Genomic DNA, 24,182 nt, shown 5'->3' on the forward strand with positions numbered 1-24,182 from the left:
CAAATAAAAAAACCGTTCTTTCTTGGATCCCTGATTTAATCTCACCAAAGGGTGTCGTAAAGCGGTTGGAGTTGTGTTATTCACGAGTCCTTGGAGGAAGGCGTGACCTGATCGGAGGACTTGGTCGTGGCGGCGGTGGCAGTGGCGGTAGGAGGAGGATCGCGGCGGAAGCGGGTGGCCAAGATGTTTAGGAGACTGTAGAAGTGGTAGAACAGTTGCGCACTAACGAGCAACACCAAGATAAAAACGATGAAGTCCATTTTCGAAGAAGAGGAACAAGATTATGGTTCTATCGATGGAAGACGAAAGAGAACAGAGGAAGAAGATGGGGTTGAAAAAACCACGAAGCTTCCTGCAACCTTTTTTATACGGTGGAAATTACATAAAGGGTCCTCTTTTGCTTATAATATTTCATGTCGCTCTAATCTCTCAAATTATTCTTAATTGTTATATTTAAATAATTATTTTAATTTTATTATGATTACATGAATAATTATATTGTCTATACTATTATATAGATATATTCTCGTACATATTTTGTTTTTAATTTTATTTTTTAAATAGTTTGTAAATTAAAATAATTATTCTATTAATTTTATTCATTTTAGCGACCGTTTCTATTCAAAATTTATCTGTTTTTTATTTTGATCGGTTTCTTTTCTAAATTTAATTATATTTTAAAACTAAAATAATTAGTATAATAAAAAAATTATCTTTGTTATTTAAATAGAATTTTCTTAGTGTATACATTTTATTTTCAATCTAATCTTTTAAATATGTTTTTAAGCCGGTTAGATATTCTCTCATAAATTTTATTCTCTGCGTGCAGAATATATAAACAGAAAGCTAAAAGGGAAGATAAAATTATGGACATAAAACGTTTTTAAGCCTTTAAATGATTATCGCATCTTTTAATAAATATTACTCAGGGCATCCGTAGATGCCTAAAAAAAAACTACTTCATAAAGACTTACTCAGATTCCAGGGGGAGAGGGGAGAGATCTGAAGTTCCTCGTTTATTTATGTTTACAAGCAAAGTATACAAGGGGAGAAACTAGAGAGAGAGATTTTTAGAGAGAAGGCAGAGGAGGAGAGGAGTGAGGATTTAGAGAGAGAGAGGGGTTCCGAGTTCTTGCCCAGCATAAGGGTCTTACAGACTCTTTTATAGAAAAATTCTGGACTTGTAACCTGTTGAACCGGTTTTAAATGACCGGTAACTTGTAGAACCGGTTTTAACTGACCGGTTACTTGTAGTGTCTGTCATGAGATGACTGTGTTGTTTTACCCTTCAGTCTATTACTCAGATAAGAGTAAAATTACTGTGTCACAGGTAAAACTTTTCTCTATTGTCCTTTTCTGGAGACCACAGTAGATGTTAAGTTTTCAGGGTCTTCTTCAAGGATTTGATCAGAGTCTTCATTGTCTGAAGGAAAAGAAGATCCAGGTGTTCCTTGTCCATGGATTCCTGTTTCTTCGTAGATTTCTCTGTATATCCTTTCCTTTTCGAATTTTTTTACTAGTAATGGACTAGCTTCAATAGGGAAAGGATGAAATTTATTTCCCATAAACTTTTTCCAATATATCTTGGTGTTTATGGTTTCTTTTAAAAGGATATAATCTGAGTTATCCTTTCTTGAGAAATTCCAGTTTGATCCTTCAATATAGGCCTTCCAGAGCTGGTACTGGTAAAGCTTGTCTTTGTTCAAGGATAATCCTTTCAAGGTTCCGTGTTGCAGTTGGACATGGGTCTCAGGATTAGATTCTGTGTATAGTTTTATCACATGGGTTGCCATGCTATCAGGGTTACTGGCACTCTTGGGAGAAGAGGTAATTTGGAGGCAGATGTTGGTCATGTATTCTGCCTGTATCTCATTTACTACAGAATTTATTTCTTGTGTCAGAGAATTAAATTTTTCGGTAGGAGGAATGATAAGAGTTTGGAGACATCCTGCTTCTAATAATAGAGAAGGACATATGACAACGTCTCTATATAGTTGATTTTTGAAGGTCTTTAAGTCAATTTGGGCCTTCCTAAAGATAAACTTGATCTGACAAGTACATTTTGTGGATACCGTTTTGCAATAGTCGGAGGACTCTTGACAAGGTGTCTTTGTATCAAAATATGTTTGGGGTTTAACAAACAAACCATGGTAATTTTGTGTTTCAGAATGTACCTCAAACAAAAATTCCTGTATGACCTCAAATTTTGCGAGGAAGATGTTTGGGTTTGTTTGTGGTGAAAAACTGCAAGAGGCAGCATAGGTATGTGTTTGGGTCTTGGGTTCGAATGCCATTCCCATTTTTATTTTCTCTTCATCAATAGTTCCTAGTTTTAAAGCCATCTGAGCTTCTTCTAGGGAATTAAAACCTTTGTATGTAGACCAGAATTGGTCCTGTTTTGCCTCAGAGAGGTCTTTGTATGAAGTATATACTCCTTTGTTTGGCCCTGTAATCAAGGCATAGTGTGTAAATCCTTTCCCAGAGGGAGAGGCTGGTGAAGTTAACAAAACTCCTTTGTTATCTGCATTGCAGAAATTGTATAGTGCACTAATGATGCTTTGTTTCACTTTAGTGACTTGGTGTTCATTTTGAACTGTGTATTTTGGAATATTCCATATGTTGTCAATTACAACATTTAATTTGACATTTGTATTTTCTCTACCAGGATAATGGTAGGTATTTGTGAGTATTGGCAATTCTTGTTTGCCATACTTTGTGTATTGTTCCACCACAAAGGGGGACTTTACTAATTTAGGACCTAAAGGCCCTTTCTTTGTGTTTTGTATAAATTCCATTTTGGAATATTTGTACCTGCAATATAGAAGCAAACGGGTTAAGCAACAAAATGTCTAAGTCTTTGTAAGTGTTGTTCCAAAACCAAGATGTTGCCCTTGTACGAGGCAAGTGTAAAAGCATATTGGAAAGGATTGTGTGGGAATAGTTCATTTCTTCTTCGCCTTAATTTGGCTAACTTTCTCTTAAACCTTTTTATTTGTTTAGATAATTCGATGGCAGGATTAGCACTAAAGACAGGACTAATCTCTCTTGGCCGTAATGGTCTGATCCTAACCTGAAATCCAGGAGGGATTTCTGGATCTTCAATGTGTAACACATTCATGTATATGATTGTATAGAAAACTCTTTTGATTCTCTCTTTTGTATAATGTACCTGGAAAGGATATCAGCAAACATATTGTCAGATCCTTTAATATGTTCAAAATTTATAATTTTTCCGGAGTTTATATAGTCTCTGAAAAGTAGCCATCGTCTGTGAGGCTTTTTGTCATTATTTATTTAGTTTTTTCCATAGGAAACAATTGCTTCGCAATCGGTTCTAATGGTTATTTCTGGTTTATTTATTAAAAATAATTTAAATGCTTCCAAAGCATATATAATTGCATTGACCTCATAATCAGTGCTAGTTTGGTAAACTTGTGGTTTTACGGTATATTTTCCAGAAGCATACCTGCATATTTGTTCATCCTTTTTAGACAGATATTTATTTTTCTTTCTTTTTAGGATGGCTCCCCATCCAGCTTCGCATCCATCACATTCAAGAACTAAGTAATCTGAATCTAATGGTAATTGTAAAGTAGGTAATTTATTGACCCTTTGTTTTATATCTTGGACTAGTTTTATGTCTTCAGAATTGAATTTTCTTTCTCCTTTTAGAGAAGTTTTATTGTATAAAGGGGCCGTGTATTTTCCCAAATCTGGGATAAAATTCCTGGCATAATTTAAAAGTCCTAAAAAGGATCTTAGGGTTTTTATGTCTTCCATTTTATCAGGGAAGTCTTGAATTTTCTTAGAAATGTGAGGTTGGAGTTTTATGGTTCCATTACCTATTTCTGTTCCAAGGAATTCTATGAAATTTTTACAGATTTCCATTTTTCCTTTTGATATAATTAACCCATATTTTTCAAGTTTGTATAATACTTGTTTTAGGTGGAGATAATGATCTTCTTTTGTTTTGGAAAAAATAAGTATGTCGTCTATATAGACACATGTAAAAGATTTGCAGTCATTAAAAATATTATCCATTTTTCTTTGAAAAATTGCTGGAGCATTTTTAAGACCAAAAGGCATGACATGCCATTCGTATAATCCTTCAGAACAGGAGAATGCTGTCCATTTTATGGATTCTGGTTCCATTTTTACTTGATGGAATCCACTTTTGAGATCGAATTTTGAAAACCATTTTGCGTTTTGAATTCGATTTATAAGAATTTCTTTAGATGGAATTGTATATCCATCTTCAATTGTATTATCGTTCAAACGTTTATAGTTGTAAACCATTCTAGATTTACCTCTTTTTTGTTCAGAAGATTTATTTACTATGAAAGCAGGACTCCTGTGGGGACTTTCACTTGGAGTTATTACTTTCAGTTTTAGAAGGTGGTCGATGTGCATTCGACATTCTTCTTGTTCCCAGTTATTAAACTGTATATCTTTAGTTTTTATAATTAAATCTGGGTTAATTATGTTTAATTTGCAAGTAATAGGGTCACGGTCCCAAAATTTCGTGGGATCTTCCCCTATTATACTAGTTTTATTTAACCTATCCAAGATCTGTTGGATGTTATCAAAAGTAATTGTTTTGGATATTTTTATGGATGAAAAAGAATCCATAATGTCATCTGAATAATAATCCATTTCTTCTAAATTTTCTTTTATACAATTACATTTTTCTGGGGAATTAGGGTTCGTACATGAGCATTCCTCAGGGGATTGTTTTATATGGCTGTCTCCACTAATTATGGGTGACATTTGTGTTTTGTCACTAATAGTGACGTAATCTTTATTTATAGTAATACTTCTATTTTGGCCTAAAATAAAATCTAGGCCAATGATCATACTTTGTTTTGAGGGGATCAGGTTTTCTACCCGTATTGTTTTAAGATGTATTTTTTGGCCAAAAAGGTCACAATTTGTACTAAATTGAAGAGAAATATTATTTATTTCTTCGTCATTTATCATTATTATCCCAGACATTGTTCTGGTTTTCTGTATATGTTTACTCTTAGTAATCATATATGAAGGTACTTTTGTTTTACAGACAACTGTCTCTGAACATCCTGTGTCTATGAGGGCTTGTATGATTTCTTCTTTAGCAGGGTTTTTGTTTTGTTTAGGAAAGTTTAATTTTACTAACACCTTAACAGATATTAGTTGTTTCGCATTACAAACTAATGGGATACATTCTGTAGTTCCCATCATGTTATTTTGTATGTTGCTTGTTCCAGTATCTTGGGTTATTTGTTCTAGACGAAGAATCTTTTCTTCAAGGTTATTTATTCTGGTTTCTAAAATTGAAATCCTAGTATCTATTATGTTTTTATCTTTTACTTTCTCTTTTTGTTCTAACAAGATTGGTATATCTTGTATTTTTAGATGTGTTGTAATACATTTTATACAAAAATTTTTGTAGCATAGCGGACAATGAGCCCTTTGTGAGTTATGAAAATATCTATCACAATACTGGCAGGGAATGGATGTTGGTCCTGAGAAGTATTGCAGTGTGTGAGAACATATATTTGTTTCAGTTATATTCATTAGATAATATCCAGAATCATCTAATATTTCACCTAATTCATTGTATTTGTCGTTTAATTCGAAATTATTTTCTTTAGGATAGATTTCGATGAATTCATTATTTGTGAAATCATTTATTAAATCATAATTTTTGGGTTGCTTTTCTAGATTAATTTCATCACTGAATTCTGTTATACTAACTACTGATAAAATTTCAGAATCAGTAGATACATCTTCGTCAATTGGAAGGAGATTCATGTGGCAGGACTTTATAAGCTCTGCTTCTTTTGTATAAAGATTTGCTATGTTTGGGCAATCTCTTGAAAAATGTCCAGTTTGGTTGCAAGCATAACATTTTAATGCTTGTTTGTAATTTTTAATTTCTCTAAATTTTCTGACATGCCTGTCAGGGTTTAGAGTAGGTTTTCTAGAATTTGAAGATCTTATTGTGTAAGTTTTTCTAGAATTTGAAGGTTTTTGTATAGAAGATTGAGACCTTTGACTGTAAGACTGATTATATTTAGGTCTTCTTCTTGGGATATATTTTCTGTTAGGTTTGTTTTGATGGTATTGTTGTGGAGTGTATATCTGTTTACAAATTCCAGAATCAGAATTTTTTAGCTGTTTTTGTATTGCAATATGTGTGCAAGTGTCTTCCATTATTTTCATAATGTGTTGTATTCTTATTGAGAGGTTATTTAACATGGGAGTTACCTCATCGTTTTTCCAGGATTCTCTAATTTTCTGACCTAATTTTCCTGGAAGTTTGAGAAACATTTTTTCTCCAATACTTATATCATGAAAGCATCCAGCTATGGAGGCATACATGAGATAATCTTGTAAAAATTCTTTGATTTTTCCAAAATATGTTATAGACAACCTTTCTAGGTGTCCTAGATAAATTCGTTGTCTGAGTGTATTCCCATCGTTTGCAGATTGGGAGGTGAGTAATCTTTGTATTAGAGAACAAAAATTATAAATATTAGGACCAGGTTCGATCACTAATGTATTTAATTCTGCTGGGTATTTTTGTTTAAAAGATTCCCAACATGCTCTTGCTATATCACCTAAATAGGTTTCACCTTTGGCAATCATTTCTTGTGAAGATTGGACTTCTTTTTCATAATGAATACCATAATCACGGATTACAGTAGCAGTCCATTGTTCAATGTATGTTGGTAACAACTGAGGGTCAATTCCTCCTATATTTAATAAAAGATTTGGTAAAGTGAAATTTGGTTCTCTTGGGAGTCTTTTTCCCTGTGTTGTATATTGATTATCTGAAAGAATAATATTTGTTGGATATTGTCTGGGTATGAATCCGGTAGGATATTCTTGTGTGCCCCCATGTTCTAACTGATAACTGTTGGGGTTTACTGATCCTACGCTTTCATTGACGAGTCTATTGTTGATAAAGGTTCTGATATTACTGAAGAGTTATCTTCTTTGTCTAAATTTAAACTGTCAAGGAAATTATTTATGATATCATCTGTCTCATCATAAATATTTTCAGTATTTGTGTTTGTAGTGGGATTCAAAGATCCTTGTCTATACATGGCTATAATTTCTTGATGATGATTCCATTCTTCGTCAGTCATTTCATCATCTTCATCTTCTTCGTATTGTATTATGTTCATCATGGAGATGTGTTCGTTATCAGGTATGGCTGAGGTGCTATACCTATTTTCAACTAACCTATCTTGTTCTAAGTCAATTTGTGGTGTATTTGTGTAATCCACAAAACTTAGACTAAGTCCTCTAGTCCTGTTGTGTAAGATGGCAGATGAAGGTGTTGTAATTGAGTTATTTTCTTCTCTGGGTAAATGTGTTTGCCATAAATGTCCTTCATTTCTTCTTGTGAAGGCTTGGGCTGGTAAGAACTGTGTACCATAAGAGCTAATGGCTTCTTCTAATGGTCTAGTGTTTATCCTATACATAGAAGAAATATGGTTACTTATTCTTCCTATGAAGGTTATGTCTAAATGTAGATTTTCGCCAATCCAATTTGGTCCAAAACCTATTGTTTGTACTTCTAAGTTTATATGATTTATAAAATCTTGTAAAGTTAATGTGAAGTTTGGTGCGAGATAAATAAGAGAAAAGGGTTGATTTAGATCTACCTCTAAAATCCCTATTACACTCTGTGAATCATTATTTTGAAATCTTGAATCGTGTAGAACTATCAAAGCTCTAGCTCCAATCATGTGTTTAGCTAGGGATCTTACTCCAATGGTAATTAATCCCATGTGGACATATCTTCCTTGTTGGTTTTGTAACTGTCTACCAGTTTGTGGAGATATCAGGGGGATTATCTCATATGTGTTGTCGGGGAGATGAAAATCTTCTATTCTCCTATATCGATAGAGGCTTGTTCGTTCTGAACTTAGCCATCCTATGTTGTATAATTGTCTAGGATTCAAGGAATCTATCCTTGAGTTAGATCCTATATCTGTATTTTGTTGTATATCTACTAAGTCTTCTAATCTTCTAACATTAGTAGTTGTTTGTCTGTTTAAGAATCTATCTAAAATTCCTGGATGTTGTATAAGATTTTGACTTCTAGTCTGATGTTCCCTTAGTCTTCTGGGGATTCCAGGGAATCTTTGTATGTTACTAGCTTCTGTTCATATTAATGTTATCAGTTTGTGTTTGTGTAGGGGTATTGGTTTGTGCTATCATTACAAACTATTATTATTGTTTGTAGAGGGTGCTGCGTTGGTACTTGCAGCTTTTGAATCTTCTTTGGTTACCACTTTGATAAACTTTTGTGATTTTTTAAAAGTTGTTTTTATAGGTGTGTGTGTCCCTAAGGACAATTTTGATATTTGCTTTATAAGACCATCCATGTCTTCGGACAAGTTTGTCTTTTTGGTAGAATCAATAATATGATTCAATTTTCTAGAAACTTCTTCTAGAAGAGCTATTATAGTGTTATTTTGTCCTATAAGGACTGTGTGTACAGAGTCTACTTCCGAAGTAGGTTTTTTATAACCTACAGGAGGAGAACTTGTGATTTTTTCAACCGCGGTTAGAGCTGATTTATAGTCTGAGCCTAAAAATGGCTGTATATTATCCATTAAAAGAAAATTTTAAAACAGAAAAATAAGACAGTAGTGTAGGCAGAGCAGAAAAGCAGTATAAGAGAAGCGAGAAAGCAGTATAGGAAAAGCGGAAAAGCAGTAGTAGGAGATAAGAGGCAGGAATCTACGGAATACGCTGTAGAGTAATACTTATAAAAGAATATAAATAATCATAAGGCTCAAAAACTCTTTTTTTTTTTTTTTTTAAACAAATCTGACTTCGTGTACCTCAACTGCGAGCCAAGGGGTTGTTATACCCAAGTGCTGTTAGCACTCCTCTTAATATATACTCCGTAGTTATATGCCCACTACAAGCGATATAACCCAGAATACGCGCAGTGTTTGATTGTTTCTGTCAGATTAAAAGAAAAACATATACAAGAAAATATAAGTGTAAAGAGTGTCGCAATATGCAAAGTATTCCTCAACCCACAAAGGAAGATCATCTGGGACTTATAGTTCTGTCGGCTCTACTGGCCTTAACATGCCCGATCTACAAAACATGCCCGATCTACAAAGGGTATCCTAGCGAATACAAGCCACTTCAATCACACATATATTCAAATAAAGGTATCCAAGGATTTCTCGCTCTGATACCAGGAAAGAGAGCGGGGGGGAAATAAACATAAAAGAGGTAAAACTTATGAGAATATAAATCTGGCAAAGCCGGTTAGATATTCTCTCATAAATTTTATTCTCTGCGTGCAGAATATATAAACAGAAAGCTAAAAGGGAAGATAAAATTATGGACATAAAACGTTTTTAAGCCTTTAAATGATTATCGCATCTTTTAATAAATATTACTCAGGGCATTAAATTTACTTTTATAATTATAATAATCTGTATAATATAATGAGATTTCTTCTTTTAGTGTATATATTTTGTTTATAATTTTATCTTTATTTTATTTTGAAAGAAATAACTACTTTACCAATTTTATTTTTAAATAATCGTTTTTTTTTATCATTTTAAACTGTTTTTTTTTAAATCTAACTATATTTTAAAACTAAAATAATTATTACAATAAAAAAATTACCTAAAAAACAAATTTACTTACAATAAAATTTAAAAAATTATTTAAATTTATTTTAATAATAAATTTATTAATTTATTATTTTTCTTATCATAAAAAAAGTAAAAAAACGTAACACATGTTTTTATCATTAACTAATTAAAGAGATTTATACAATAAAAAATTAGTGAAGAGAAAAGTTAACTTAAAAGACTGAAAAATAATTTTTTTTTATTATAGTAACTTAATCTTTTATTTAAGATTTATATAGTATATTAGTATGTTTTAAAAGAAGATTTTAGAGATTCAAGTTTCAAATTTACAATCTTGACTATAATTTTTGGATTAAAAATGTTCTTTAAAATTCAATAAAGACAGTCATATCTTTCATCTTGAATTTAGAAAAGAAAAATCTAATTTAATCATCATCTCTTCGTTTTCTTCCACACCTTTATAATAATAATAATAATAATAATAATATTTTTAAAATCATCTTCTTTTATGGCAAAAGTTGAAACCAAATTTAAAAAGACTAAGTAAAATGAAACCTGTTTTTATAACTACTAAATTAGTTTGAGGATTTTTCAAATTTAAAAGAGAAACATCAACCTTTTAAAAGAGGACAATTTCCTAGCACTCGACGAAGGTGGCAGCAAAGGAACCCATTGAGTCAACAAGAGGTACACTTGCATCTTGATAAACTGAGGTTGGTATGAACTGATGTTGTGTTGGAATATTGTTTATGGCATGAGCTGGTGTTGTGTTGGTATATTGTTTATCTGTTAAATTGTTCATTATGCTTGAAACACGTTGTTTCCTCCCTCCAATCTCTCGTCACCATGTCGCCCATAAGTGTGTTATTTGAATCCTGCACACAACAAACAAGCTCCTCAATCCATCATCTAACCCCAAATTCATCCTTCTCTTCCCGCAACCAATCAAACAAAAACAGCAACCCAAACTCTATTTCCCTCAACCATCATTAACACACCAAAAAAGCTCATTCTTCATTCAGCTGCCGCAGACCAATTCCTCCAAATATCACCACCTTCCCGCCGCACTCAACACAAACACCAATTCACTCATTATCGGGCGGTACAACCCACCTATACCTTCCACCTGCAGTAGGTCCAAACCGTAGGTCCAAACCAGAACCCAAACACACTTCACAAACAGTTACTTTTTGTATAACGCGTCTTCACCCGCTTACTCGCTCGCCATCATCTTCGTCTCACACCTGCGCAAAAACCAGAATGACACCCATTCTTCACCATCAATATAAAACACCCATTATTTCTGTTACAACCCCATCTCTGCGACTCAACATCACACCGGACCAAAGACTCTCTTTTATCTTCCCCAATCACAGACTTTCAATCAAAAACAGAGGAGAAAGACGGCGAGTCGGACTTCGAATGGCTGAGTGATGGTAGCTCCGGCACGGTTGGGGGCGCTGTAGTGGGGCTCGGTGATGCGGATTCCAAACCTTGGTGACTCGCGGAAGTAGAAGAATGACGGTGGCGATCTGGGTCGCGAAGGCCAGGGGTTGGGCTTCCATGGTGCTCGCGTGTCCCAATCGCGGTGGCCGGTACGGTGGCGGCAAGTCTTGGTTGGCTACGGAGGTGCGACGAAGGAGCCTCGCGCGCAGGAGAAAAAACGAGAAGGGGACGATTCGGGGAGTTGGGTTCTCGCCGGCGATGCTTCCGGTGGTGGCTGACGTCGACGGCGGCGCGTCTCACCGGCCGTGGGACTTGCGGCAGTGGCACCTGCGGCTGGAGTCTTGGTGGTTCGGTGGCTCGAGATTTTGGAGAAGGAGCTGCCGTGAAGAGAGGTTTAGCTAATTAGGGTTAGAGAAAAACAATTGGGTCTCTGTGGTTTTTCTCGGGCAACCCCAATTTTATGTTTCCGCACACCCACGACTTTGTTATGGATTGGGATGGTTATTCTTCGTGCACCTCCATTTTTTATGATCTTACATTCCCGCCTTGTTTTTTGCTTGTTGAGCTGTGTTGCTGCATTATTCACTTCTTCGCACACCTTCACAATTACTAATCCCTCACCTCTAGACACACTTTTTACATCTATTTTGGGCTTGTCACATACTTTTCACACTTATTTTGGGTTTGTTTTATATTTTACTTGCTTCACCCCATTTTTTAATACACACACCTCATTTATTTCGTACACCTCCCAGATACTCCTGCACCTCATATCTTTGTCTATTGTTTTTGGGCTTGTTGTTGTGTTTATTTTGTGCACCCCACTAATCACTCATGTATCCTATATTTTTGTTTTTCCTTTTTATCCTTCTTACATAATTTCATCCTTTTATAAATTTTTTTATTATTTAAAAAAAAAAAACAAACAAATATATTTGAAAATCATAAATATTAAAATATAGAAAAAAATAAAAAAAGTTATCTTTCATTTTTATTGTGTTTGTGCGGCCGCTCGCGTCGTGTGACACTTTCTTCCAAATAATTTAAAAAATACTAAAATAATTTTCTTTCCCTTTTGGTGTTTGTCCGACTGCTCGCGTTGTGTGACACATGTTTTCAAGTAATTCAAAAAATACCAAAAAGATATATAAAATTTCAAAATATAAAAACATCAACATTTTCAAACAAACAAGCCTTTTAAGAACTACGTGATTCTTTATTCTCCACCGTGCAATACATAGGACCAAGGTCAATGATGGTCAGGTTCACCTCCAAAAAATTAAATCATTTTCAAAATAGTTTTTCCAAATATATTTTAAAGAACTATATAACCCTGATTTCTCATTTTGAATGAGAATACGTAGGATCAAGGTCAATCCTTATCGGGCCCAAAAAATTAAAAAAGATATTTTTGTTTCTTTTTAATATTATTTTTTCATTGTTTTTGGAAAAATTAACATTTTGAAAATCACATCAACTTTGCATATTTAACTAAAGGCACCGTCCTCGGGCTGTAGGGTGCTAACACCTTTTCTACGCGTAACCGACTTCCGGATCTAGTTTTGCGCAGACTTGTCTTATCTTCATGGTTTTCCATAGTTTTCCAGAATAACTATGGTGGCGACTCCCAAATCTCTTTTTAAACTCCTTTCTTTTGTCGCGATATCAGTTGTTATAGTTAGACATACAATTTACTTTTATTTACTCTAGGATCATATTCTAATTATTTGAATTTTTATTTATTTTGTTGTTGATGTATCTCTTTATATAATTATAAATTATTGTTGTTAACACTAACATTAGTATTAATATTCACATTAGTATTCTTTTTAACATAAGTTCATTATTATTATTGAAAAAAAAATAACAAACTTTGACAAAGATAAAAAATGTAATTTAGTTATTTCATACTTTTTCTTGCTAATTTAAACTTTTAAAAAATTTCACATAAAAATTTTATATTTGTTGCAAATGTTTTTACGAATTTATACCAGTATAAACATGTTAAATATATCTTAAAATTCGACAGGAAATTACTAAATTTTCTGCTGATTTTTATTTTATTTTTTTCACATGATTTTAATGCAAAAATTATTTATTGTTTAATTTTATTTCATTGCAAGTTTTAATTCACAACAAATTTATATTCTTTTAAAATTTATATATAAATTATATTTGTTAAAAAGTTCCCATAATTATAATATCAACAATATATTAAATATATGGCAAAATAAATACTTTTCAATCATAAATATTTTAAACATGCAAAGGATTTTAAAAATATTAATTTTAAATATTTATTCAATCAAAATTGATAATATTTATTTTTATTTTATTTAATTATTTCTATTACAATGATCATAAACTACAAATGTTATTATTAAATTTATAAAAATATAATATCATATTTTTATGAGGTAATTTTATATTATATTTAAATAAAAAAAATACGTATAGTTTATTATTAAAAAGTTGTATATTTTTTATTACTTTTCTCTTAAAAATTTTATGTAAAAATTAATTACATATTTTTTTATAAATAATAAATATAATATCAATTATATTATTTAAAAAAACAAAAACAAAAAAAAATCGTGGGTATACACGGGTCAGAGACCAGTTTGAAGATAAAAATTGAGGTAACCTAAAATTTTTGTTATTAGAAACTTAACCAACCCTTAAATGATGAAATGAAATTATTGGTTTATTCTTGCATAGAAGGAGTGTAGTAATTTTGTTAGACCGAGACCCAACGAAGCCAGAAGCTACTTCGCGTTGAACAAAAGCTCCGAACTCATTGCTTTAAATATTTAAAGTGAGTCTCTCTATCCATCTTTCACGTTTCATCATTCGTAAGGTAACTTAATGATTCGTCTCTGTGTTGCGATTTTTTAACTGCTTGGTTTTTGTATATGTGTGTATATCTGAATTGAGAAATTTAGATTGTTGTGCTAAGTGTAGGGAAAACCGAAGTGTATGTTGCTTGCACGCCAAGTGTTTGATTATATGCCTGCACAAAGCTTCAACTCGTAGCTTTGTAAATTTTTTGTTTCTGAAGTTTTGTCTGACTTGGAAGTTGTTGGATATGTCCGTCGATTTGAACTTACATGGAATTGCTTCCTCACATTTCATTCGTGTTGTAAAATGTGGATGCTAGTGCTATTGCTTGTAATTAATTATTGTGTCTGTATGCTGTTTGTTATATGGTGTAGGAGGGCTTTTATGATTAACTAATTATAGAGATTTATACAATAAAAAATTGAACCAACTTCATCACTCATCTTCAGTAGTAAAGTTTAGGTCTTTCAGGAGATTGGTATGTGGGGTGAGTGAGTTATGTTCATATGAAGCTTAAGTTTCGGTGTTCAGCGAAAGAAATTATTGTTCCGTCGATTTGAACTTACATGGAACTGCTTCCTCAGATTTCTTTCTTTCGTGTTGTAAAATGTGGATGCTAATGCTATTGCTTGTAAGTAATTATTGTGTGTGTATGCTGTTTGTCATATGGTGTAGGAGGGCTTTTTGACCTTTTTTTTACTGCTACTGATTATCTGTTGTATTCGTGTTAAATGGATTTCTTTGTTCCTTCTAAATGTTACTATTTATTTTTCTTTTGGTCTGCAATATTTGAAAAAGTTGTAATCTAGGATTGATAAAAGAAGAATCTTTCGCATATAGTCCTTTTGTAAGAAATGCATCTCGTGGGTTAATGTTTCCCTAGTCTTGGTTGGACAAAAGCACTATTGAGTTTGGTCCCTTTTCGTGATTGCAATTGGGAGGCTTCAATTTCTCATGCGTGGTTTTGGATTAACTTTTTGGTTTTGATAGAAATTGAAATTCGAAGCAAGCTCACTCGTGCATTTAATATTTAATTGAGTTTGAGCCGTCATTTTAATTCCACTTGTTTTTATTTTCTTTGGGTTAATATATTAGTTTGATTTCCTTTGTTGCATTATAAATCATAGTTTTTATGATGTTTGCAATTTGCTCATGTGGTCTTCAGAAACGTCTTTTTGACATGAGTTGCAGCCTATTCAGTGCACTCACGTAAACAAGTACTCTTGCTTCCTCAGGTCTTAGAGTGGCATATTATTAAGTTTCAGTGTTCAGTGAAAGAAATGAAAAGGGATATGGAAAAACTGAAGGGTTAAACAGAGATGGTTGCAAGCAATTCCTATCTCCCTAATGCTCCTTCTTCTCTTCTTCCAATCTCAATTCACGAGTTCCAAAACTCTAGTCAGCACCACTCCCCCACTTTGAAATTCACCCAACTCAGACCAAAATCAAATGTGTCTTCTTCCATCAAACAACAGATCAACCTCAGTGAAACACAGCAACTCCAAGGTCACTTCATCAAAACCAATTCCAATCGGAGTTTTAGAGTCCCTTTTGAAGCACTGAAATGTTATTCTAGCAATGAAGCAATTTACGGCTTCCTAATTACATCTTACATAAAAAACAATAGCCCAGAAGATGCGGCAAAAATCTATGGCTATATGCGTAGAACAGACACTGAAGTTGACAATTTTATCATACCCTCGGTTCTCAAAGCATGCTGTCTTATCCCTTCAATGTTGCTAGGACAAGAGTTGCATGGTTTTGTGGTGAAAAACGGCTTTCATGGGGATGTTTTTGTGTGTAATGCTTTAATCATGATGTACAGTGAAGTTGGAAGCTTGGATTCGGCACGACTTTTATTTGATAAGATTGAGAACAAAGATGCTGTTTCTTGGAGTACGATGATTAGGAGCTATGATAGGAGTGACTTGTTTGATGAAGCATTGGACCTTTTGAGAGATATGCTTGTAATGGGAGTGAGGCCAAGTGAAACTGCATTGTTAAGCATCACACATGTCTTGGCAGAACTTGCTGAATTGAAATTGGGAAAAGCCATGCATGGTTATGTGATAAGGAATGTGAAGTATGGGAAATCAGAAGTTCCTCTAAGTACTGGTTTGATTGATATGTACGTTAAATGTGGAAATTTAGCTTATGCAACAAAGATTTTTTATGGCTTGTCTGATGCTAGTATCATTTCATGGACTGCTATGATTGCAGGCTACATTCGTTGCAATAACTTGAATGAAGGTGTAAGACTCTTTGTCAAAATGCTTGAAGAGGGTATGTTTCCAAATGAGATAACAATCCTTAGTTTGGTCAAAGAATGTGGCATTGCAGGTGCTCTTGAACTAGGAAAGTGGCTACATGCTTTCACATTAAGAACTGGGTTTACCATGTCTTTGGTTCTTGCCACTGCTTTTATTCACATGTATGGCAAATGTGGTGATGCTAGAAGTGCAAGATCTGTGTTTAACAACTTCAAGAGCAAAGATTTAATGATGTGGAGTGCCATGATTTCAGCTTATGCACAAAACAATTGTGCCGATGAAGCCTTTGATATCTTTGTACACATGACAGGTTGTGGAATAAGGCCAAATGAGAAAACCATGGTTAGCCTCCTTAAGATATGTGCAAAAGTTGGATCACTTGAAATGGGCAAGTGGATCCATTCTTACATAGACAAACAAGGAATTAAAGAAGATATGATTCTCATAACATCTTTGGTGGACATGTATGCCAAATGTGGAGACATAGATTCAGCTCACAGATTGTTTGATGCAACAATGGACCGTGACATTTCAATGTGGAATGCCATGATATCTGGTTTTGCAGTGCATGGTCATGGTGAGGCAGCATTGAAACTGTTTGAAGAAATGCAAGCACTAGGAGTTCTCCCTAATGACATTACATTCATTGGCGCTCTTCATGCTTGTAGTCACTCAGGATTGTTGCAAGAAGGGAAAAGGCTGTTTCACAGAATGGTTCATGAATTTGGACTTGTCCCAAAAGTTGAACACTACGGTTGTATGGTGGATCTTCTTGGTAGAGCTGGAATGCTTGATGAGGCACAGGAACTGATTAAGAACATGCCTATGAGGCCAAGCATGGCTGTGTTTGGGTCTCTTCTTTTTGCATGCAAGCTTCACAAAAATCTCAAACTAGGAGAATGGGCAGCAGCACAGTTTCTCTCATTGGAACCTCACAAAAGTGGGTATAATGTTCTGATGTCAAACATATATGCATCAGAAAGCAAATGGGGTGATGTTGCATACATAAGGAGAGGTATGAAGGATGAGGGAATTGTTAAAGTACCGGGTGTTAGTTCCATTGAAGTGAATGGATCACTTCATGAATTCATAATAGGAGATAGGGATCACCAAGATGCCGAGAGAATTTATGAAATGGTTGATGAGATAAGGAGAAAACTAGAAGATGTTGGATACACCTGATGGAGATCTCACGTCGATTAGCGATAAGAGGATTTCATAGCATATAAGTGATGGAAGTTTCTGAAGTTTTGTAAATTTTTTGTTTCTGAAGTTTTGTCTAACTTGGAAGTTGTTGTATATGTCCGTCAATTTGAACTTACATGGAATTGCTTCGTCACATTTCTTTCGTGTTGTAAAATGTGGATGCTACTGCTATTGCTTGTAATTAATTATTGTGGCTGTATGCTTTTTGTTATATGGTGTATGAAGGCTTTTTTACCTTTTTATCTTTTTCACTGCTACTGATTATTTGTTGTATTCGGTGTTAAACGGGTTTCTTTGTTCCTTCTAAATGTTACTACTTATTTTTCTTTCGGTCTGTAATTTTTGAAAAAGTTGTAATCTAGGATTGGAAAAAAAGAATCTTTCACATTGACCTCTTGTAAGAAATGCATCCCATGGGTTAAAGTTTCCCTAATCTTGAGTTTGGTCCCTTTTCATGATTGCAATTGGGAGGCTTCAATTTCTTATGTGTGGTTTAGATTAAGTTTTTGGTTTTGATAGAAATTGAAATTCGAAACAAGCTCACATGTGCATTTAATATTTAATTGTGAGTTTGAGCCTTTGTATTAATTCCACTTTTTTTTGGGGTTAATGTATTGGTTTGATTTCCTTTGTTGCATTATAAATCACAATTTTTATGATGTTTGCAATTTGCTCATGTGGTCTTCGAAAACGTCTTTTTGACCTGAGTTGCAACCTATTCAATGCACTCACATAAACATGTACTCTTTCTTCCTCAGGTCTCAGAGTGGCATATTATAAATTTGAGGCAGAATGGCTACAACCAAGGCTCGAGTTAGTAGCTTCTCTCGCAATGTATCAACCGTGACATCTCAGAATCCTGGACTTAAGCATGGCCCTAATGGGACAATGCTCCTTTCATCTGGGATTCCTGATCTTGACAGTAATTATCTCTTTGACTTCCTTTTAACTGGCTGTTAGTAAATGAATGAGTTATATTGTTTTATTTGATTCATGTGGAGTGTCTTTTCAGAGAAGATTCTCATGCTTGCTCCCCCCTCAACCCCCCCCCCCCCCTTTTGAATAGAGATTTTAGGTGGTGGTTTTCCATTGGGTAGCCTTGTCATGGTTATGGAAGATGAAGAAGCACCTCATCATATGCTTTTGTTGAGAAATTTTATGTCTCAAGGACTTGTACAAAAGCAACCACTCTTGTATGCTAGTGCATCCAAAGATCCTAAGAGATTTCTTGGTACTTTGCCTAGTCCAGCATCACCCAAAGGGGATAAATCTTCAGATCTTAGCCATGTACTTTTGTTCATCCTTTGATCTTTGCGATATAATGACTTTCTTTAGGATAATTTGTTTAATTTATTTCTCTTACAATTACAGGAGAAGGATATAAGAATTGCTTGGCAATACAAGAAGTACTTTGGTGAGCCTCAGCTGAATCTCAACACTAATGGTACGTTTATTATATTCCTTATCTCTTTCTCTATTCTCAACATGGTCCTAGAGTGGTACCATCCTCTACAATATGTTTTATTATTAATCCTTGCAACATGATTTCAAAGCCCGACAAGAAGGGAACCCTAATCCGAGTTTTTCCTATAGAAGATGTCCCATATTTGACACGTGAGAAACCTGGATTTTGACATATAACACTTCCGAACGGTTGTTGACGTCAATTTAATGAAATGGATCACATTGAACCTTTTTACAAAAATAGAAACAAACATAAGAACCAAAATGAATCAAAGGTCTAAATACAGAGACCAAATTACTAATTAAACCTTAATTATTTCAACATGGTACCGGAGCCTAACAAGAAGGAAACCCTAATCTGATAGGTGTAATTCTTTTAGAAACTGTGTATACATTTGGTTGTTGTATATTATAAATTGTGTACATTTTTTTCAATATCCACTGTTTGTTATTGTTCATCGTCAATGTTTTCCCAGTGAGTTTTTCCGTTTTCAGTTTGATTTTTTTGGCTGGCGATCGCCATCACTGACATTGCCTAGCTTTGCAATGATCGTTTTCTGCTTTTCACAAGTTCCCGTGCCATTTGACCACTTTTGCTTTCCATCAGCCGCTGTGTTGTTGTTTTTTGCCTTTCAGTGACTGTCATGCCCTCTGATAATTTTTGCTCATTGGCAGCTCATGCTCCATCTTGAGGGGAGTGTTAAAAGATATCATTTGACATTATTTACTTTATCAACTCCAATCCAATAACCAATTGAATGATGACATGATTCTCTTAAGGGGTCTTGAGTAAATGACATTTATAACAGGCTTGTCTCATATGGTACCTCTTGAGGGGGAGTGAGTGTTAGATATATGATTTGATTACATTAAATCGGGGGATTTGATGGTAGAATAACTTATCAAATATTTTCCTTGACTAGATATTGAATTTGTTTCTTCTTATTATTGTCATTATAAATAAGAATACTCGTGTGTATGCAACAAACAAAATTCATTTTTTTCCTTATTGGTTTCTCTCTTCTCAACATAGTACCAGAGCAGTACCATTCTCTGAGACCTCTTGTGTCACTAATTCTTTCAACAATTAACATGCATTTGTGATCAATTGGTATAGTGTCCTATGGGAAAGGGAGCCATTTGCAAATTAATGAATATGCCAATCATGTACTGAGTTGACTCTTAATGACATTGTAGGTTCTCAGCAGGATTACTGTAATGATTTTGATTTGAGAAAGCCCCTGGATCGGCATTTTTATAGTGGCAACAATGTAGATTGTGTTAGCATCAAAGATTCTCCAAACCTTAGTGCTCTTCAAGATCGTTGTGCTGGATTTCTAGCTAAACTCTCAAGGTGAAGTGATCTATACCCACCATGTTAGAAATGTATTCTTAGAGGTGTAAGATGATTCCTCCTAGGCCTCCACCTAATAGGTACAGAATTTAGGACAACAGGTTCTTGACAGTATTGAACCGTTCATTCATGTTGCCGCACCTGGTTGAATCACGTTTTTCTGAATAGAATAAAATAAAATGAGATTAACTTGGACATGGCTTACTGTTTGGATTTGATCATAAGGGTATACTGCTCCTTCTAGACAAAAAATGATTAAATCTTTTGATAAATATTTTTTAGCATATGCAATTAAAGATTTGATAGAATACAATGGTATCTTGTTTAGGGACTTTCGTAATTCCCTTCGAATTTCTTGTTTTGTATTGATTAGGTTGTGATAAAGACTATGTTGATGGTTTCTTATAAATATTTTCTTAAAGATATTCTTCTTTCTGCTCACTTTTTCATTTACAAACATGATGATTTCATCAACAGAAATGAAGGCAACATTTCCTCTGCTGGTCGTATTGCTATTCAATCATTCTGTTCTCCACAATGCAAGTATTCAAATGAGGTGAGTTAATATATTTCCTTTGGGTTTTTTCATATTATTTTGAAATAAGTTTCTCCTTTGTCTTTGAGTTGTACACCTTTCTTTGTGACTTTTATATAGCCTTCCCTCTATGAATTAGGACACAGTTTACCTGCTTGCAGATCCTATCTTGCGATCCTAGTTGAATCTCAGACATTGATACCGTTCTTCATTCTATAAAAGTTTAATATTTTTCTAATAAGCAATGTGTTAATATCTTTATTGTAGGAGTGGCATATGCTTTTCTTTATTAGGTCCCTAAAGGGCATGGTCCAGTCTTCAAACGCTGTTGTTGTTGTAACCTTTCCACCTTCACTTCTTTCTCCATCTTGTTCACTAAGATTGCAGCATATGGCAGACACCTTGCTTTCTGTCAGAGCCATTCCAGGTTCATAGTCAACTCTAAAATCTTATATTTCATGTGTTTATTTATGAATTATCTCAAGTTTCAGTACTAGACTGTATTTGTTTCAGATGAGGACAAGGAACTGGCAAAACTCCTCACTGGTTACCAGGATATGATAGGGCTTATAAACATACACAAAGCTGCACGGTTAAATACACAGGTTATATTCATAATTTTTTGATTTATCTTTGAATTACTCCTTCTGCACCAATAGTTCCCAATAAGACATGCATACAACTGTTTACATCCGTTTACCTCAATTGTACCCCATTTTGGTATGTTTTTGCTCTACCTATCCTCCTCTTTCATGCAGTCTTAGCACCTGCATTTATGGCGCTTGCACCCTAGATGGAGACGGATTCAGTAACTTTTTCCCGAAGAAAAAACTCAAAACTTTAGTTAACTTTACTTAATTTTTAACTGGTTTCTTTTATATCTTTTTTTGGAAAATTGAAGTTGACCGACCATTCAACACATGAAAATAAACTAAAGTTACGTGACTTTTCTTGGGAAAAAGGCACGGAATCCATTTCTCATCCAAGACTCTTGAGCAATATCTTTTATGTACATTATCGCCCTTTAATAAATGTGTGTTTGAATTTAAATGGAAAACCTGCCTACATCCATATTTTCAAATCAATTTCACTAAATCAGAGAAGCTTCTGGGAGCTGCTTTCAAATTTAAGAGTATGAGAATCTGAACAAAAGACGCAGTAATTCGTTTCTTGCTGGTCTTCTTGTAATGTTCATCGAATGGAAAATTTTATCGGAGAAATAATCAATTTCTAGAAGCCACTTTCTTCTTTCATTCTGACACATCTACCTTTACCAAATGTCTGACTTTCATCATGCAGGTTCCAGTGATTCTGGAGGCTACAACGTTCTCAATCAAATTGCACAAACGGAGGTTTTTGGTGTTAGAATGTCTAAATCAAGCCCCAGTTGACGGATCAAGTGGAAGTTCATATGGCACATCTGGCGGTTGTTCTGGGTCATCTAAAGTTGGGACACTTGATTTTTAGGTTATACCTTATTTATGACTGAACACTTGTAACAACCAGTAGTGATTCAGGCTCAATGTTTTTCTTAGTGCTTGAAATGTTGTCTTTTAAAATTTTTGTTCTTTTGATAATCTACTTGTTTCACTATTCTGCAATGTACAGATTTAAAAGATAGTGTAGTTTACAATTGAAAATGGTGAGTGTCAGGGAGAAAAATAGCAGACTATAATGACTGTAATTTATTTATTATTATTATTTTTTTAATTTGGTTGCTAAGAAATAGTAACTCTGCATTTTCATGGTTAGTTGTACTGTTTTAACTTCATATTAGGAATCATGGATGTTTTTTTGCGAACAGAAATAAGAATAATGCTATTACCACTGACCATTTAGTTTAAATTATTACAAATTAATCTCTAAAAAGTAAATTTCTTTGTAATTTTCAAATTTGAGATTCGCATATCCAACCAAGAGTGTTAAATTAATTATCAACATTAGTTGAACAAAATAAATTGGTTGATGAGTTGAACCAAACATCAATACTTATTTTTAAACCTTGGTCGTTAGTGGAAAGAGAACTTATCTGCATCCCATTTTTGTTACATAGGTTGCAAAATAACTATACTCCTGAGGAAATTAAAAAAATGTTTCAAGAACAAGATCATTATAAAATTAACTGGATCTACTTATATTTACATTAGTCAATCGTAACAATCTTTTACTACATTCCAACCCAGAATAGAGTGAATAAAAAAAATTATAACAATCTTTAATTCTTGACATTTCTTTATCTTGTTGTTATTGTGTTGTTCTTAATTTGTTATATTCAGATGCAGACCGAAAATCAGAGAAGAGATTCAATATTCTCAAGCAACGATGAGATTCAACCTTATGGTAAGAAAGTTGAAACATTTGAGTCCTTCACATTAAAACTTATGGTTAGGAATGCTTTTAATATAAATTTGAACCAATTACTAATGAATATTCGACTCTAATATTATGATGGATCTTTTAAGACATTCTGGAAAAATTCAACTGCAACAAATCCTAAACCGAACCAACACAAAAAGTTTAAAAGAACTTTTGTAACATCCATGTTACAAAAAAAAGTTTTCTTAAACTTGAGTTTTAAGTATTGGAAAATAAAAGCACAAAATTAAATAAATTTCATAAAAATAAATAATGTCTAAATAATGTTCATTCATCTCAAGTATAATAAATAAATCAAAATAAAATTAGTATGTATTTAAAATTATTATTTTGATACCTTGATTACTACTTTTAATTAAATTTTTCCAAATTAATCCTATTGAAAACTAGGATATTTTAAAAATAGGATATTGAAAATAGAATTAATCTCTCTTAACATATGCTTTATCCATATATTTATATTTTTAGGAATTAAATCTCCTATAACATATTTGAGAGACAATTATCTATTAATCAGCACATACGGATCAAATTAACTGAAAAATGGTGTAACCGTTTGATTGAAAAGAAATTCAATTATTTTTTGGATTCTTTGTCTCAGCACAAGACACTTCTTTTTGGCAACATTGAAACGAGATATCAACGGCTATTTGAAAAATGTGATGATTTATATAATAAAAAGTTAAATATTTTTTAATTCTTTAATTTAATAAAAATTAAAATTAGTTTTTCAAAAAAATTTATATCAATTTAATTTATATTTTTATAAATATGTGAATTTAATTCTTTTAATAAAATTTTATTAAATTTATTTTACTTTTAATTACGCTAATATCTAAGTTGTATATAACATTTAAGATATTTCTGTTTTAATAATAGTGATAAAAATATGTTAAATATTAAATAAATTTAACAAAATTAAATTAAAAAATTAAATTTTTATGTATAAAGTTAAAAACTTAAATCAGATTAAAATTAAAAAGAAAAAAACAAATTTAATTTTCACTGTATTTAATGTGAAATTAGCAGAAGATGTTATGGATAAACAGAAGACTATATAGATTGTGTCTGAACTA

At 33.2% G+C, this 24,182-nt stretch overlaps 1 protein-coding gene and 1 pseudogene across 3 annotated transcripts; both read left to right on the forward strand.

Moving 5' to 3' along the window:
- The first annotated feature begins 13,735 nt into the window (after positions 1 to 13,735).
- On the forward strand, positions 13,736 to 22,456 carry ELO1 (Paxneb protein-like protein). The gene is made up of 9 exons (XM_028051525.2): positions 13,736 to 13,878; positions 18,136 to 18,299; positions 18,444 to 18,664; positions 18,749 to 18,821; positions 20,039 to 20,195; positions 20,673 to 20,751; positions 20,998 to 21,157; positions 21,244 to 21,335; positions 22,030 to 22,456. The coding sequence occupies exons 2-9, from the start codon at positions 18,170 to 18,172 to the stop codon at positions 22,195 to 22,197; spliced, it is 1,080 nt and encodes a 359-aa protein (XP_027907326.2). The 5' UTR covers positions 13,736 to 13,878; positions 18,136 to 18,169; the 3' UTR covers positions 22,198 to 22,456.
- LOC146881987 (putative pentatricopeptide repeat-containing protein At3g05240 pseudogene) lies at positions 13,741 to 17,628 on the forward strand (annotated as a pseudogene). Of its 2 annotated transcripts, none has more exons than XR_014985119.1 (2): positions 13,741 to 13,878; positions 15,067 to 17,628. The product of XR_014985119.1 is annotated as a putative pentatricopeptide repeat-containing protein At3g05240 pseudogene, transcript variant X2 (transcript). The 2 variants fall into 2 exon arrangements; XR_014985118.1 differs by having other exon boundaries at positions 15,137 to 17,628.
- Positions 22,457 to 24,182: the final 1,726 nt, after the last annotated feature.

Source organism: Vigna unguiculata, chromosome 10 (genome assembly GCF_037176805.1).
Source record: "Vigna unguiculata cultivar grain cowpea cultivar isolate G323 ecotype 2 chromosome 10, ASM3717680v1, whole genome shotgun sequence".
Classification (NCBI taxonomy): Eukaryota; Viridiplantae; Streptophyta; class Magnoliopsida; order Fabales; family Fabaceae; genus Vigna; species Vigna unguiculata.

Excerpts from the sequence above, each read along its gene's own strand:
- ELO1 (XM_028051525.2), top strand. The coding sequence starts at position 18,170 with ATGGCTACAACCAAGGCTCGAGTTAGTAGCTTCTCTCGCAATGTATCA. Across the intron at positions 20,196-20,672 it reads TTTCTAGCTAAACTCTCAAG|AAATGAAGGCAACATTTCCT; the intron begins GTGAAGTGATCT and ends TTTCATCAACAG. Across the intron at positions 20,752-20,997 it reads AATGCAAGTATTCAAATGAG|GAGTGGCATATGCTTTTCTT; the intron begins GTGAGTTAATAT and ends TCTTTATTGTAG.